Below are 17,488 nucleotides of genomic sequence, written 5' to 3' on the forward strand. Positions count from 1 at the left end.
AATAAAATAAAACAACAACAGACAAAAGAAATTGTTATTAGATGGTAGAATGCAAGGGGAGGTGGGTGTGTTTTTGAAACGTTTTACATGTGTTATACGAATTTACTGTTTAAGAATATAATAATAGTTCTACAGTTATATATTTTCCGATATCTCTATTAGTTTCCCATATCATCTTTTTATCATTGAAAACGGCATTAAAAATCATCCCTTTATCCGTGGTTGCTATCAGACGCTTTACCTGTATAATTGTTGCTAGGGTGCTCTCTTCGAGGTCCGCGTTCTAAGTATAAATAGTGGGTAGCTATTCGGTGCAAGTTGTCATTCTTATCAGAGACGTTGATAGAAGAAGACTGGAAAGGTAGGATCGTTAATATTTGAAGACGAGAAGCAGGATTTGTCAAACAAAGTGGAGTGTTTGAAACCTGATGAGAAAATATAAATAGTTTCGGTTCCGTAGAAGTTGTATAAACAGGGTTAGTGCTAAGGTTTTGCGTTCCACATCTCTCACTATTGCAGTGAGTGTTTGCTGTTAAACCATACCTTAGTGCTACCCTGTTCCAACAGTTACATAAATATATTTTAATAAAGTTTCATACGTCGAAAGTTTACAACAGTTTGAATAGTTTCCATACATTCGTTTTATTCAGGTTTCAGCACGTTTGATACATTTCGGTTTCAAACTTGTTCCAAACATTTCGGTTTCAGACCAGTTTCAAACATTTCGGTTTCAGACCAGTTCCAAACATTTAGGTCTCAGACTAGTTCCAAACATTTAGGTTTCAGACTAGTTCCAAACATTTAGGTTTCAGACCAGTTCCAAACATTTATGTTTCAGACCAGTTCCAAACATTCAGGTTTCAGACAATAGTTCCAAACCGTCAGACCAGTTTCATACATTTATGTTTCAGCCCCGTTCCATACATTTATGTTTCAGACCAGTTTCATACATTTATGCTTCAAACCAGTTCGATACATTTAGGTTTCAGACTATAGTTTCAAACAGTTAGTTTTAAACAGTATTAGACTGAAAGTGTTTTAAACAGTTTTCAATTCAACAAGTTCGGGTTAGGTTGGTAGGTGTTGAAATTCGTTAAAAAATATGTAGTATAGTATTTGTTTCATATTTGATAGTGATAGTGTAAACTTTTTTTTATTGACTTTAGAACTTTTGAATTGCTTTAGTCCAGTCGATTTGTGCAGATTTTTGACAAAATTGCTCAGATTGTGGTAAAAGCATGAAATTTGGCATAGTAGTAGTATATGTCATGGACAACATTTTAAGCTATGGACCCACTCTGAAAGTCGAAATTTGTGATCGAGGCGGCCATTTTAAAATGGCGGCCGTTAAATCTTTGTAGATAAATAAAAAAAAATCATGAAAATGATATTAGAGAAGATATTGACATGAAACCTGGTTAATAGAACAACAGTGCCGATTTCAATTGTCTTGTTGAACAAAAGTTTGGGAAATATTTCCCATATTGAATGGCGGCCATATTGAAAAATCTTGATTTTTTAAGCCAAAATATGTAGTCATTTTTCGATAAAAAAAAAAAATGCATTGTCGAAGATATACAAATGTATTTGTTTGAGCTATATAAATAGGAAAAAAAGTGAGTATACCCCCCTCCCCGAGTTATTCTTCTGTTGTGTATCGGGTATAATAGCATTAAAACGCGGACCACGAAGAGGATCATAAAATGAACTATTACTCTAAAACCAATATTTGTTCCACCGCTTGTTCAACATAGAATAACAGGAGAATTTTATTTTACAAGTACAAATAAAGCACGAAAATATGTGTATAACTGTCGTTTATAAAAATTGTCTGATTACAGGATAATTCGTTTTGTTGATATTGTTCATTTAAAAAAACTTTCAAAAACCTTGATTGCAGACATAATGAATAACATATCATGCAATTAATGTTAAAAGAACATCAATTACGCAAATGTTTTCAATTGACGTTAAAATTATCTAACAATAAATGAAATGTATATGTTTTACCAAATCACACTCTGTCTATCATATTCGATCACATTGTCATCCACGTTTACATATCGTAGTACTACTTAATACTTTCTTTACACATTTGCATTTCCTTAGTAACCGTGTTCACTTTGACTTATAACATGTATACGTTGATCGCTTACTGCAGGAAGTTATTATATAGTCATATGGTATATTCATCACAGATGACAAGGCCTGTCATCTGAGAACTTCATATATATTGATGTTTTTTTGGGGTAGCCATCTTGAATGATGGCCATTTTGAAACATGATTTTTCAATATATCATTATTTGCTTATCTTATTAATTCACTGTTTGCATTCATACATTTTTTACTAATCTATATTTGATATTCCCAAAGAAGTCAGATAAGGCATGCACATGTTTACAAAATAAAGATATCAGTATCAGAATTTTTGTTACTTACATGTTTGCCTAAGTAACTTTTTAAAACAGAAATTACGTATATATGATATAATTTATGACCGAAAGTTTTTGTTGGAAAAGATAAAAATTGTAGATTTCGAAAACCCTGGGGCTAGATATCAGAAGAACATTATGGGCGATTAGACTGTAAGGAATGTGTGAAACGGCAAGAGAGGACATGTGAGGGTTTGCAATGCCAAGCAGATACAAATGGAACAGACATATACATTTGAGATGGCAATCATTCTTTTGATGCAAACATATGAAGATGTTGGGTTTTGAAATGCTTTTCCTTTCGCTCAATTCAAAACAGTTGAAGGAGGGCTATGGAACGGCAGAAGCAATCCAGAATCACAAGGCATAATGGCACAACTCATGTCAAACAAATGTTCAGATCTCAAAATATTTCATCAGTAAAAGGGAAAACATACTAGATAAGTTGCCAATTGAAAGAAAACAATAAGTAACCAGACACTGTAAGGTGATACTGGATCAACAAAATCAATGACTGCAGTGTATTTTTTCTGTGGTGATGTATCTGAAGATCTCCATGATACATCGACATTTTCAAATCGACAAGAAAAGGGCATGACTGTGCACCTGTACTACAAGACATATTCCCCTAGCCAAAGTAAGTGCTGAAGATGTCAACTCACTAATATCCTGCTTGATGATTGATAAAACTTGACAACATAGCAAATGAGAGAGTACAAGACACAGAAAGAAAGCCAGGAATCTTTTATCCTTGGAGCTATGCTTTCCAAAATAATAAAATACATTGATGGCACACGGTCTGGAAGAGGTATTGTACTAATCTCCAAGCTTGCACATCACGCTAAATTGTACAATTAACGCCTGGAACAACTTGGAGTTTTCATGGAAGGAAGAACTGATACAACGCTGTTAACAAAATTGGAATGTAGCTGCCATAGCAAGCATACAAGCAAGATAAATTAGTTCTCTTGATTTTCAACAAAGGTATACGTGACGCTCTAAAACAGACCTCTTTATAAAAGGGTAAAAATAAAGGCATCACCATAGCCATAGCAGGCAAAATATATATGCTTGATACTAAAAATAGCTTTACAGGGACACTCAGTAAACGCTGTTGACACGAATCAGTTCAACAGACATAAGTTTTCTCAGTTAGAATGATACATGATGGCATAACATCGTGACACAGTCCAGTTATATCGTTGAGTGGCAGACAAACATACCATTTCTCAGCTATAATAGTTCAATTGTGCAACTCGTAGTCGAAAGGATACAACTAAAACTTATCAGCCATCGGATAGAGAGTAAGATGTCTCTTAGACAAAGATTGTGGAACTGATTCATTTTGAAAGCCTACATTGAATGTCCCTGTAAACCTTTTTATAGTAGCAAGCCTAACTCTTCAAACTATTCTAGTTACTTTGACTATGAAGAGGCCTTCACCATCACGACTAAAAGACATGGCCTTTTTTAGAACATCCCCAACATATTCGTTGAGAATCCAGAGAAAGACGCAACCATTCATGTGTGCTTGCATATCATCTATGGCAGCTAGTTTTCATTTTTTAGAAGTGTTGTATTGATCATTCCTTTCATAACAACTCATATTTACTAAGAACATTTACTGTACAATTTACAGATATCATCAATTTCAAATATTAAAACAATTCCAGGCTGTAGCCGTCACTGTTTTCTATCATTTTGGCGAGGCCCATTCCATGGATAACAGATTCTTGACTTTCTTTCTGTGTCTCGAATTCTGTCTAATTGTCTAATCGTGCAGCTTTAACAAACATTTAGCATGTCATCTTCTCCTGAAATATTAATCTCCAGCACTGAGTCTGGCTAAAAGAACAATGGTTAGTAGTTCAAGTGACAGTAACGTACACTATTGTCGATCATAATTGTCGATGCTTGATGATGAATGATAGTCAGATACCTCATCAAAAAGAAAGAAAAACAAAACACCCTGCAGTCATTGTTCTTGTTGATTCATCACAATTGTGGCTGGTTATTTTACTGGTTTTTTTTTTCAATCCGTGACTCATCAGACTTTTTTTGTTTTTCCTGACAAAATATATTTTGATCTTAAGATTTGCCTTGAAAGGATTATTACCTTTTGCCTTGTGATTCTCCCATTACATGTCCTTCATCAACTTGGAACAGTTGTATGCTTACAACAACTGACTGATTACCAGCTCAAATGTCTATGTCTGCTCTTTTTGTATTTGCCTGGCATCGCAAATCCTTACGTGTCCTCTCTTCGCGTTACGGAATTCTTTCCAGTCTATTTTTTTATTATTTTTTTCAGCTCCAGTGATTTTAATAGCTACGCAGTTTTCATTTTCAACATACAGTGGTCATAACTCATATTGTATATACACATTTTTTGGTGGTAAACAAGTAACTAAGCCCTATATGCTTAACTGCAATTAAAAGAATGTACGTATTTCTTTACATACATTTATTTGTTAACCGTGTTTACATACGCATAGCTTATTTGAGCACTTGGTGAATATATCCTATATTAACAGTCATAAATAAATGATTAGCAAAACTAGTTGTAAATGCAAATAAAACTTAATATCAATTCAAAAAACAATTTAGGATAGCGAATAATGATATATTGGAAATTTACGTTTCCAAGATGGCCACCATTCAAGATGGCCACTAAATGCTTCAATAGTCCTCAGTTGATATTCTCTGTCATAAGAAATACGAAAGTTTATCAAAATTGGTAAAGAAATATATTTTTCATATTTTTTCTAATTATTTTTATTATTTTTTTGGAAATGATTTCAAAATGGCCACCCAGAGCCGCCATTTTGATTTTCTAATTTGGGTCCATAGCTAAAAATGTTAGTTATGACCTCAACTAACACTCTGCAAAGTTTGATGCTTTTACCACATTCTGAGCATTTTTTTCACAATCCGACTGGACTACTTTTCAAATCCCAGGAAACTGGTACGAACCCGAGGATAAAAATATCTAAACGTCCCCGCCCGGTTACACGTTACAAATGGTGGCTTAGCGGTGGGATTTGTCTAGCATTTCTCAAGCGTATTTTGTACATATAAATTGTATTTTATCATGAATTCACATAGGAAAGATAGTGTTTTATATGATCCTGACATAAGTTTAACTGAGGAACAGTTAAGTCATGAAATAGATATTTTAACTGCCGAATTAGAAAAATATCGGCATGTTAAAGACAGATCAATTTCCCAGGTTGATACACCCCGAACAGTGTTTAGACATAGTGATTCGGGGATAGGTTCAGTCGGGCGTTCCGAACAATTATCAAAACAAACAAACTCCCCGATTTATGAAAAAAATGTAAGTAGTAGTGTAAATGGAGGCGGTTTAGGAGCCCGATCGAGATCTTCAGTCAGGTTTGAAACATCAACACCTGCTGCAGAAAAACAAACTTCGAAACATTTTACTGAACAATTACAATTCCCAATTAGTGACAAATTTGTCACAAAAAGAGCAAGTAAAACTGGTTTAACTCGTGATACCGAGTCTTGTGAAGATAAACAATCCTATCCTTTGGATGGATACAAAAATAAAAACATAGTAAAGACTGCTACCTATGATGGGAAAGGTCCTTGGCTTGACTTTAGGTCACATTTTGATGCATGTTCCCAAATTAATAATTGGACAGACAAAGAGAAAGGTCTGTATTTGGCCGTTTCTCTCAGGGGTCAGGCTCAAGGTGTTTTGGGAAACTTAACCCAGGAGTCTAGACAAGATTTCAAAGAATTGGTTAAGGCATTAGAAGAGCGTTTTTCTCCGTCTAACCAAACGGAGCTGTACAGAACCCAGCTCAGAGAGAGACACCAGGGAGCTGTAGAGACCTTGCCTGAGTTAGGCCAAGACATACGAAGGTTAACTAACCTTGCGTATGCAACTGCACCAAACGAAGTGCGGGAGACTTTGGCAAAAGAGCAATTCATAGACTCGTTAATAGATTCGGATATGAGGCTCCGAATAAAGCAGGCAAGACCTACTGACTTAAATGACGCTATCAGACATGCAGTTGAGCTTGAGGCTTTTAACAAAGCTGAAAGCAAAAGGATTGAAGGTCAGGGATTTTTACGAACTGCGTCTGAAAATAGACACAGTGCTGACAATATGACAAGTCAGCTTTTGAAAACCATGTCAGAGACATTAATAGAGTTGCAAAAAGAAATGAGAGACTTGAAACAAAACAATAAAGGTAGGAAGCAGGGTAGTGCCCCGCAGCCCTTTCCATTTAGGTGCTATGCTTGTGATGAGGTAGGCCACAGAGCATTTAACTGTCCTACTTATCCAAACTTTCAATATAATTATCAGCAACCTAGGTATCAGAACAAAACTAAACCAAGGTATACTAGCCAAAACTATGAAAATTTAGATTTGTCACCGGGAAAAGTTGGGGTTCATAAACTATTTCCTGATGCAGGTATGTTCTTGAAAGCAAAAGTAAACGGAATTATCACAGATTTGTTGATAGATACTGGAGCTACAGTTACAGTTATCTCCACTAAAATGTTTAAGAAAATGTCAAATATGCCTTATTTAACTCCAACTGAAAGGGATATACTTACAGCTAGTGGACATTCGTTGCATGTGTCAGGCAAAACTGAACTTGAATTGAAATTGACACGTTCAAATGTATAAGCGCTGCCATAGTTGCTGACATTAATGTAGATTGTATACTAGGGTTAGATTTCTTGAGAACACATGAAGCTAACATAAATATATACAAGGGGACTTTAACTATTAAGGGACATGAAGTTAGATTCTATGTCCAAGGTCACATAGGCTGTGATAGGGTTGCAGTATCAGAAACTATCAACACACACCCTAGACGTGAGATTGTTTTAAATGGAGTTATATTCAATGAAGTTCCTGACTCATTTAAAACAGAACTTGTTCAACATAGAGATGACTATAAGAGAACTGACCAAGCAATAGTAGGTAGGGCTCTTGTTGCAAAAGGTAAAACTAATTTACTTCTCTGTGTAGAAGGAAAGTCTGAGATCAGATGTGAAGACTGTGAAGCAGTTTTTAAGAAGCAGGAGTATCTAAAAAGACACACGAAAAACATTCACAGAATGGAGACTATTAAAAGGAGTAACAAAGTTGTTGAAAAAAAGGTTGGTGTTACAGAAAGAGGACAAGATGATTTTGATCAGTCTGATCCTGAAAACCTGATAGAAGATATTTCGGATGACATTAGCAGTGTAAATAATCCGGATGATGCATATAGCGATGGGCAGGATTCTAAACTGAAAGCATACTATAGTGAACCAGGCACAGACGGATCAGTCAATGATAAGGATGAAGAGAAGGAAGCGGTTTATCATTGTACGGTATATTCTGAAGAAGACACGTCACAAAAGAAAGAAACTAAGAAGGTATATCAAACGCCGAAAGACGAAAACAGTGGCCCTACAGAAAGGAAAAGGTGTGCCCCATTACTAGTGTTGGCACCAACAAAGAGAAAGTGTCACTCCTTCATGCGAGGGGACAATATTGAGAAAGAAGTAAGTGAAGAAGTGGAATATCCTAAAAGACAGAAGTTTGTTACAAAACAACAAGCCACACAAACTAACGTAGTAAAAGAAAGCAAAATGGTTAGGATCATAACAAAGTATGTTGAGAACGGTCACCAGATAGAAAAAGTTGAGGAGCATGAGACAGTTTGGTTGGTTTAAGAAATTAATGTCTGTTTATTGATGCAGGAAGCATCATATATATTAAAACTGTATCATAAAACACATTTTGGTTGTTTTATTTCTGTTGTTTATAAATGTATATGTCCGTCCGTCGGATGGGGACGTTAAATCCGAGGTCCCGTGTTCAGGAAGTACCACATCTTGTGCACGTTAAAGAACCCTTTACAACAACTCTAATTGAGGGGTCCGTAAGTGGCCTGTTGTGAGGCCAAATTGTTTTAAACCGGTTTTTGGCAACACAACTTTCAAGTGGTACTCAAAATATTATATTTGAAACGGTTATATCTGGTCAAAATTTAATTTAAGTTCAGTATGCAGTTGCTTGTACAAATATGAATAAAAGTATGATATTTGGAAAATATGAACTTAGCTAACAAAACAGAAAGAGCATGCTAGTCGAAAGAGGCTGACAGGAACCCCAGAACTGTGAGTAGGCTAAGGTACCCCTAGGTCTGACGCTTGTCGACAGATTGTTGTAGGAAAGCCATTAGTTGGTTATCATGGTATAACCCTCGGTATACAAACAGTTGCTGGGAGAGATATTCTGCGGAATGAGTGGATACATTGAGGTTTAAAGTAGGACCTTGGTATGGTGTCAGCTAGTGTTAACGTGGACCGTTCTGATTGTGTTTTGATTTACTCAGTACAAAATTGTAAACTCATGCGAGGACGCATGAAATCGGAGGCGTGGGTAGTGTTACGAATTTACTGTTTAAGAATATAATAATAGTTCTACAGTTATATATTTTCCGATATCTCTATTAGTTTCCCATATCATCTTTTTATCATTGAAAACGGCATTAAAAATCATCCCTTTATCCGTGGTTGCTATCAGACGCTTTACCTGTATAATTGTTGCTAGGGTGCTCTCTTCGAGGTCCGCGTTCTAAGTATAAATAGTGGGTAGCTATTCGGTGCAAGTTGTCATTCTTATCAGAGACGTTGATAGAAGAAGACTGGAAAGGTAGGATCGTTAATATTTGAAGACGAGAAGCAGGATTTGTCAAACAAAGTGGAGTGTTTGAAACCTGATGAGAAAATATAAATAGTTTCGGTTCCGTAGAAGTTGTATAAACAGGGTTAGTGCTAAGGTTTTGCGTTCCACATCTCTCACTATTGCAGTGAGTGTTTGCTGTTAAACCATACCTTAGTGCTACCCTGTTCCAACAGTTACATAAATATATTTTAATAAAGTTTCATACGTCGAAAGTTTACAACAGTTTGAATAGTTTCCATACATTCGTTTTATTCAGGTTTCAGCACGTTTGATACATTTCGGTTTCAAACTTGTTCCAAACATTTCGGTTTCAGACCAGTTTCAAACATTTCGGTTTCAGACCAGTTCCAAACATTTAGGTCTCAGACTAGTTCCAAACATTTAGGTTTCAGACTAGTTCCAAACATTTAGGTTTCAGACCAGTTCCAAACATTTATGTTTCAGACCAGTTCCAAACATTCAGGTTTCAGACAATAGTTCCAAACCGTCAGACCAGTTTCATACATTTATGTTTCAGCCCCGTTCCATACATTTATGTTTCAGACCAGTTTCATACATTTATGCTTCAAACCAGTTCGATACATTTAGGTTTCAGACTATAGTTTCAAACAGTTAGTTTTAAACAGTATTAGACTGAAAGTGTTTTAAACAGTTTTCAATTCAACAAGTTCGGGTTAGGTTGATAGGTGTTGAAATTCGTTAAAAAATATGTAGTATAGTATTTGTTTCATATTTGATAGTGATAGTGTAAACTTTTTTTATTGACTTTAGAACTTTTGAATTGCTTCTCAAATCCCAGGAAACTGGTACGAACCCGAGGATAAAAATATCTAAACGTCCCCGCCCGGTTACACGTTACACATGTCTACAAGAGTGGCTAGTTCATTGTAATGCTGAAGAGTCACGTGGCGTTGATCAGCGGGAAACGAGATACGGATCCGAGTTATGCATTCATCATATTTCTTTCAGTAAATTGGCTTATCTTATAAATGGGATAAACCATATTAGTGTGAGGATGAAGTTTTATTTTTAAGTCGTAAAAAAGACTTAATTTACATTGTCTTATCGGGGCCTTTTATAGCTGACTATGCGGTATGGGCTTTGCTCATTGTTGAAGGCCGTACGGTGATTTATAGTTGTTAATGTCTGTGTCATTTTGGTCTCTTGTTGACAGTTGTCTCATTGGCAATCATACCACATCTTCTTTTTTATATTAGCTAACTTGTTATAAAAACTTTGCTAATCTAACTCGTTACAACAAGTTAGCTAAGATGTTTAAACGAGATACTTATAGTGTTAAAATTACTAAAACGGATACAAAATATAAATGCTTCATAGTTTATATATTGTTTATCGATGCAGAAATTTGAGGCTGAGTAATTAATTAACATTTGTCTTTTACCACTGATTTTATAATTAACAGTAATCCGTTTACGACAACCCTCTCCTTCTCCCCGTTCTTTTTCTGTTAAAATGAAAATAAATCCAATGTATGAAAATAAATCATTTTACCCCCCTCTCCCTCACCCTTGTTCTTCAAATGGAACAGTTCAAATGCAATCTTTCATTTATTCGTTTCTGTCAGTATTTAAAGTGTATGTAACTTTTAGATAAGACAGCTGTATAGCCAGTCAAGGTCGTTAAACACCACCATATAGATAAGACAGTGGTATTACTAACATATATTTGGAAACCATGTACTATCAACCATGTCAACTGCATTTTTTAATGTTATACTTTGGACTTTTACACACACTAGTGGAAAGTGGAGGTACATATGTAATTTTCTCAGTAGTAAGCATAATATTATGCGAAAACAATTTATGATATAATAACTACGTAATTATACAAGACTGGATTTTTATTTCAAGAGCGCATTTACTGATAATTTTCCTGCAGAATATGACAGATATGAATATCGTCGCTGGGCTTTCAAAATGTCGTATATGACTTTTTAGGCTAAAATAACTTATTTTACACAAATCATACCTGTAAAAAATCGGCGCAAATGAAAACAAAAATCGGCGCAAATGAAAGAAAAAATCGGCGCAAATGAAATGCAGATCGGCACAAATGCAAAACGCCGATCATATACTGTTATAAAAATGATTTAGTTCAGACTAGCATTTTCTATTGCTGGTAACTTTTGTCTCCGACAGGTTATACCCATCTAATATAGTGATTGAGATGATAGGAAAAAAATATCACAAACACGTCATTTAAAGGGCAATGACTCATTATTGTGTTATTTGATAATTTGGTAGAACTTGAAAGTAAAAGAGAGGCCAAAGATACCAGAGGGCCATTCAAACTCATAAGTAGAAAATATACTGAAACTCCATGGCTACAAAAGGAAAATGCACATACAGAATGGCGGGGTGTAGCATGTTTGCTAGATTTGCGGTAGCCCGACCGTGACTCCCTCATCCTGACCTCGACAATGGCGCTCAGTTCAACGTAAGCATGCACACAGTGTATATATAAATCAGTTGAAGCATACTTGACTCCAATCTATTTCTCTGATTTTGTTACACTTAATATATGAACAAGCACGCGAGTTAAGTTGACTTAATTTGAATCTTTATTTCTACGAAAAAGGTAAACGAAATCCTGGACTAATACATTTATCAGTGGTATATGTATACAAACATCACGTTATTGTTTATAACGTCATGCACTTTACAGACAAGCGAATCGAACTAAAGTGTCCATTCTTTTGGGGAATTTTAGCCAAAGGGGTCTTATCGATCTTCATCGAGCTGCCAACATAGATTCATAAAATCTTCCACAATCATGCATACTGTTAGTTATTTCAATATTAATGGCATATATCTCTTAGGATAGCAGTAATATTATATAGATAGGGAATTCAGTTAATAAATGTATCGTTTAGTACGTTGATTTTGTAGATGCTAGAGCGGAAACTGTTCTAAAAACCTTGCTGAAAAAACGAGTTGTTCAAAACACAGCAGGATATTCTCTTGCGAAAGCCACTACAATGAAAGCCACTACGGAGCTGATACCTACTGCAATGTCACCCACTGCTGAAATGATAGCTACTGCAATGTATGACTGTTTATATGATCGCAAAATGTACAAAATAGGAGAAGTAGTGGTAAGCGGATCAACGAGAGAGGGGTGTGGGTTTGCACTGGTGTGCGTAGAGGGCGGGCACCTTAGAACAGATCGGGAAGAATACTGTTTTAGTCGATTATCTTTAAATGGAGATCTACCAACACCGCTAACAACAGTCAAACTTGAATCTCCTCAAACACCTTTAACACCTCTAACACCATTCACTCCGACGTCTGCTTGGTCTGGATGTGTATTCGAAGGAAAATTGTATCGCTTTGGTGAGACGATACAGAGTAATACATGCTATTCCACAATGTGTGATTATACTGGTGCAATCATATTTCGTGAAAACTTGAATTGTTTTAAAACACCACCAACTCCTCCAATAATACATGTGGGTTAATCACATTTATTATTTCATAGTGGTATCATGTTATAGTTTGAAAATAAAACCTCATTTGGCTATTGGTTTTGTTTATTCCTTAAACTATCTGAGAAACATACATTGTCGTGTGATGCTGTGTAACGTATTTGTGTGTCGGTTATTATTTAGTGCATAAATTGGTTTGCTCGTTTGAATTGTTTTGCATTTTTCAATTCGTGGCCTTTGATAGCTAGCCGACTACTGTAGATTTATTATTATTCGTTGAATACCAATTTTCGTGGGTTTCGATGGTACAGGTGAACCACGAATTTAAATATTCAACGAAATACAAAATTCTTTTAGGTTGTATGAAGACTTTGGCACAACCACGAACTCACTTTTCCACGAACAGGCAAGTTTTCCGTAATCCTCGAAAATTGGTACCCACGAAAATAAGTGAAGCCACAGTATGCGGTATGGGCTTTTCTTATTGTTGAAGGCCGTACGGTGTATGACATACAGTTGTTAATTCTGTGTCATTTGATCTTTAATTGTGGAGATTTATCTCATTGGCAATCATACCACATCTTCTTATTTGTATAAAAAAAACCGCTTAATTTATAACAGGAGGCCCACACAAGAGCCTGAATTACTCACCTGTTATTTTTGCTTAAATCTTTCATCAATGATTATGTCTATAAATAATGAGTAGCTTAAAGATGACATGTGAATGTTCTTTGTATCTGTCATATTTTCTTCAGAAGCAAAAAAAAAATGCATTTTACCACTATGGTCCATTTTAGCCTTAGTGACTATGTTTCTTGGACGTACAAGGAAATAAAATACAAAATGTATACTCTGAAGCTCATTCGACCAAAGTTTGGCTGAAAATTGATTCAGCAGTTGTAAAGGAGAGGTTTTTTTTAAAGTAAGCAAACTAGATGATGTGTAAAGTTGTCTTTTAAGGGCAAGAACTTCTAGAGGGGTCAATTGACAATTTTGCATGTTCATATACAATTTATTTTACTTTGCTTAACATTTTTGTACTTAGTTTGTCGTCTTATACAACCTTTTGGCAAGTTACCACCATTCCAGAAATAAGTTAACCCGATCTTTCAAAAATAACATGAACAGTTACCATCATCAACGTACGTACTTTTTCACTTTCTATTTTCTAAGTAATAGACAACTGTTATTTTACAGACTCATTGCAAATGTTAAAAACCAAACGACGGCTTAGTAATGTTATCCACATCTATGTAAAAACAAAACAGTTAGGAGGGGAAGATCTTACGGCCAATACGGGGATTCCCCTCCGCCATATTGGGATCGTGGTAACTTCAGTTACCATCATCCGCCTGTCAACAGTGATACCTGTAGGTTTTCCTTCTCTTCTCTTTTGTTTTAGCAAGTATACATTTTAGAGCAGCATCCCTCAAGGTTTATATATATATTTGTGAACAAACTAACCACATTTAGGCAATTTTCAACGACTCATAGCTTGCAAAATAGCACGGTGACCCATACTTTTTATTATATTTTTGAAAAAAGCATAGTAAAATCTTCATTTTGGCAAATTATAAGAAAATTCTGTTTTAAAAAACATTTACTTATGATCTACCTTAAGATTGTCCAAAGATTTAATATTTTGTTCGGATAAATCTCAAAGATACAATGACAAAGTTGATCTGTTTTTCAACGGACAGTACATAAGCAGATCTGAACGAAGTGCAAACAAATCGCAAAACGAGACCCAACCCTCGGACACTCATGAAATTTTTAAAGAATGGAATGACTTAAATTTTGAAAAAGAAGCATTCAAAAAACGATACCAGATAAGAAAAATGTGGTATAAATCACTGAATGAAAGAAAACAAGCTTTCTTTAATGCAATACGAACTGAATATCTTGTCAGTACGTATGAAAAATGGACAAATAAGGAAGATATTGTCTTTCCGAGGAAATTTCGAGTTAAAAGAATCGAAACAGAACCGCAAGAAGAATTCGACATTCGACTCAACCTAGCTCTAACAAAATTTCAATCGGAAATAGCTATTCTACGTTTGAGAGTTCCGAAATACAAAGCAATTGTCGAAAAAGTGGACAATTTCATTCAAGATGAAATGAAGAAAAGGAGTAGTGGGAAAATTCAAGAAAAACTCCTTGAACTATGGCAAGCTGACACTCAAAGAGAACAAGAAAAGTCGGAACGAATATTAGAATCAAAGAACGAGTGGTTCGACAAATACGAAGAAAATTACGGCAACGAACCCGTCAAATCTATCAGTCCCAAAAAAAGAAAGGTTGATAAATCAACGGGAAATAAAAACAACACACGCCGACAATCTTTTCCTCGGAGTAGATCAAGGTCCAGGTCAGTTATAAATAAGAAGTCTTACGCCTCAGTGGTTAAAAACGAAAGAAAACCATCAAATAATAGAGGAGAGCAAAGTACTTATAACCATCCTGACGCTTTGCCGCAAAGACCACGTAGACAAAGGCAAAATAGAAACATTTCCAATGAAGGACAAAGGAATGCTAATACTTATCAGCGTTCTAGAGATAGAACACCTAATCCCGGAAATAACAATCATTTTTTAGGGGAAGGTCAGATGTGGAAAAAACGAAAGAAAAAGGTAAACTTTCAAACTTCTCAAAGACAAAACCGAAGGTAATTAATCTGTCTAGTAGAGATTTATCTGACCAGGAAATAAAACTTTTGGAACATGGTTTAAAATTTACCCCAACACCAATATCTGACAATGTTGATCTTATAACAGATACCGACGAATTCTGCAGAAAACTCAGACTTCGTGAATTCTTTGGAAACACTAATTATGAAGATGGATCCCTGGTACGGAACAAAAAGGGTACTAATCCTCAACCGAATAGGGACAAACATTTAGAAGAATATATTAATTGTTTAAAACAAACCGCCAACACAAATATTGTCGATTCACACGTAAAATCAAATCTGCCGAAGTCTCAACAAAAGACTATAAAGAAACTTCAAAATGATGAATCAATTATAATAAAAGAGGCGGATAAAGGCGGGGGTATAGTGATTATGGACAAAGATCACTACAAAGACATGGTTCTTAATCAACTTGAAGACGGGCTATTCTACCAAAAACTAAATGGAAATAGAGACAAAAGCACAATGTCGAAAATAAGAAAACTAATAAAGGAATATTCTGACAACCTTACCGATAAGGAAAACGATTATCTTAAAAATTTTGAGGTTAAAACTAGCAATTTTTACGGCCTTCCGAAAATCCACAAATCCAAGGAAATTCAAGACCATGTAGAAAACTGTGATTCTATGTATATTTAAATCAACAGGCCTACTGATCTTAAAATAAGACCGATTATTGCAGGACCTTCATGTAGTACCCAAAGGCTAAGCAACCTCCTTGATATCCTACTTAAACCACTTTGTATAAAAGTGCCGAGTTTTGTCAGAGATGACATGGATTTTCTAAACTATATTCCAGACCGGGTACCTCTTGATACAATACTAGTGAGTTTTGACGTAATAAGCCTTTACACGAACATCCCGCACGAATTAGGATTAAAAGCTGTACAATACTGGTTGGAAAAGTATCTAGATGAAATTCCGGAACGTTTTTCTAATGACTTCATCATCAAAGGATTAAAACTTATCCTTGAGAACAACTATTTCCAGTTTAACGACACTTATTACCTTCAAATCAAGGGAACCGCGATGGGTACAAAGGTGGCACCAACATATGCCACTCTGGTTATGGGTTACATAGAAAAACAACTATACGAAAAGATACCTTCCGAATTCGATGAAAACTTCAGACTTTACATTGAAGAAAATTGGAAGCGATATCTTGATGATTGTTTTATTTTCTGGACAAAAAGTGAAGTTGAACTAAATAAATTTCATTCAATGCTGAATGCCTTAAATGAATCAATACAATTCACTTACGATTCCAGCTCTTCAAAACTCCCATTCCTAGACATCAATATTATCAAGGAAGAAGAACAAATAATAACGGACTTATACTGTAAACCCACTGATACCCATCAGTATTTGGATTTTAGGTCATGTCACCCGTCACATACCAAACGAAATATTCCTTTTAATTTAGCCCGACGTATATGCACAATAGTAATAAATTTGGAGTTACGTGATAAGAGACTACAGGAATTGAAAAATTATCTAAAAAGACAAAACTACCCAGTCAGATTAATTGAAAATGGAATTAAAAATGCATTGAAAATTCCAATCGCTGAACTAAGAAAAACAGTATCAAGGGAAGACAAAAAAGATAAACAACAATCAATTCCTTTTGTTATAACTCATAATCCACGTAATCACCAGATCTTAAATTCTGCTAAAGGGTTTTTACCTATTCTTCACAAATCAGAGAAAATGAAAGATCTTGTCGACAAATCACAGCTTATTGGGAGCCGTCGACAAGCACCAAATCTGAAGAAACTTCTCACACGAGCACAATTCAGTACACAGAAGGTAGCAGAAATACAAAAATGCGGGGATCCCAGATGTGGAACGTGCGAAATGCTAGAAGTGGGACAAAGTAAAACTCTGAAATCCGGCACAGTAATCAAACCGAATAAAAGCATGAACTGCAAATCGGAAAATGTCATTTATTGTGCAACCTGTCCCACTTGTAATAAAAACTACATAGGTCAAACAAATAGACTAATTGATAGAGTGAGAGTTCATAAACAGCAGATAAAAGACCCGTCAATTCGAAATTCTCCCTGTTCTGAACACTTTGACCGATGTGGAAAGGGAAAATTTAAAATATATCCCTTTTTTAAGATGTGGACCGAAGATAAAATTCCGCGTGAAGCCAAGGAACAATATTTTATTGAACTTTATAAGCCCACACTAAATAGGA

The 17,488-nt window shown here is 35.4% G+C and overlaps 1 protein-coding gene across 2 annotated transcripts in view; it reads left to right on the forward strand.

The window, feature by feature from the left end:
• Positions 1 to 10,793: 10,793 nt before the first annotated feature.
• The window catches only part of LOC139485375 (uncharacterized), a 41,158-nt gene continuing 34,463 nt past the window's right edge, over positions 10,794 to 17,488 (forward strand). The window contains exons 1-2 of one of the 2 annotated variants that reach the window (XM_071269823.1): positions 10,794 to 10,925; positions 12,064 to 12,692. In XM_071269823.1, the coding sequence (XP_071125924.1) occupies positions 10,850 to 10,925; positions 12,064 to 12,632 (645 nt within the window). In that variant the 5' untranslated portion in view covers positions 10,794 to 10,849 and the 3' untranslated portion in view covers positions 12,633 to 12,692. Of the gene's footprint in view, positions 10,926 to 12,063; positions 12,693 to 17,488 lie in introns of those variants that run through there. The other variant, XM_071269819.1, reaches the window with a different exon arrangement.

This window comes from Mytilus edulis, chromosome 8 (assembly GCF_963676685.1).
Source record: "Mytilus edulis chromosome 8, xbMytEdul2.2, whole genome shotgun sequence".
NCBI lineage: Eukaryota > Metazoa > Mollusca > Bivalvia > Mytilida > Mytilidae > Mytilus > Mytilus edulis.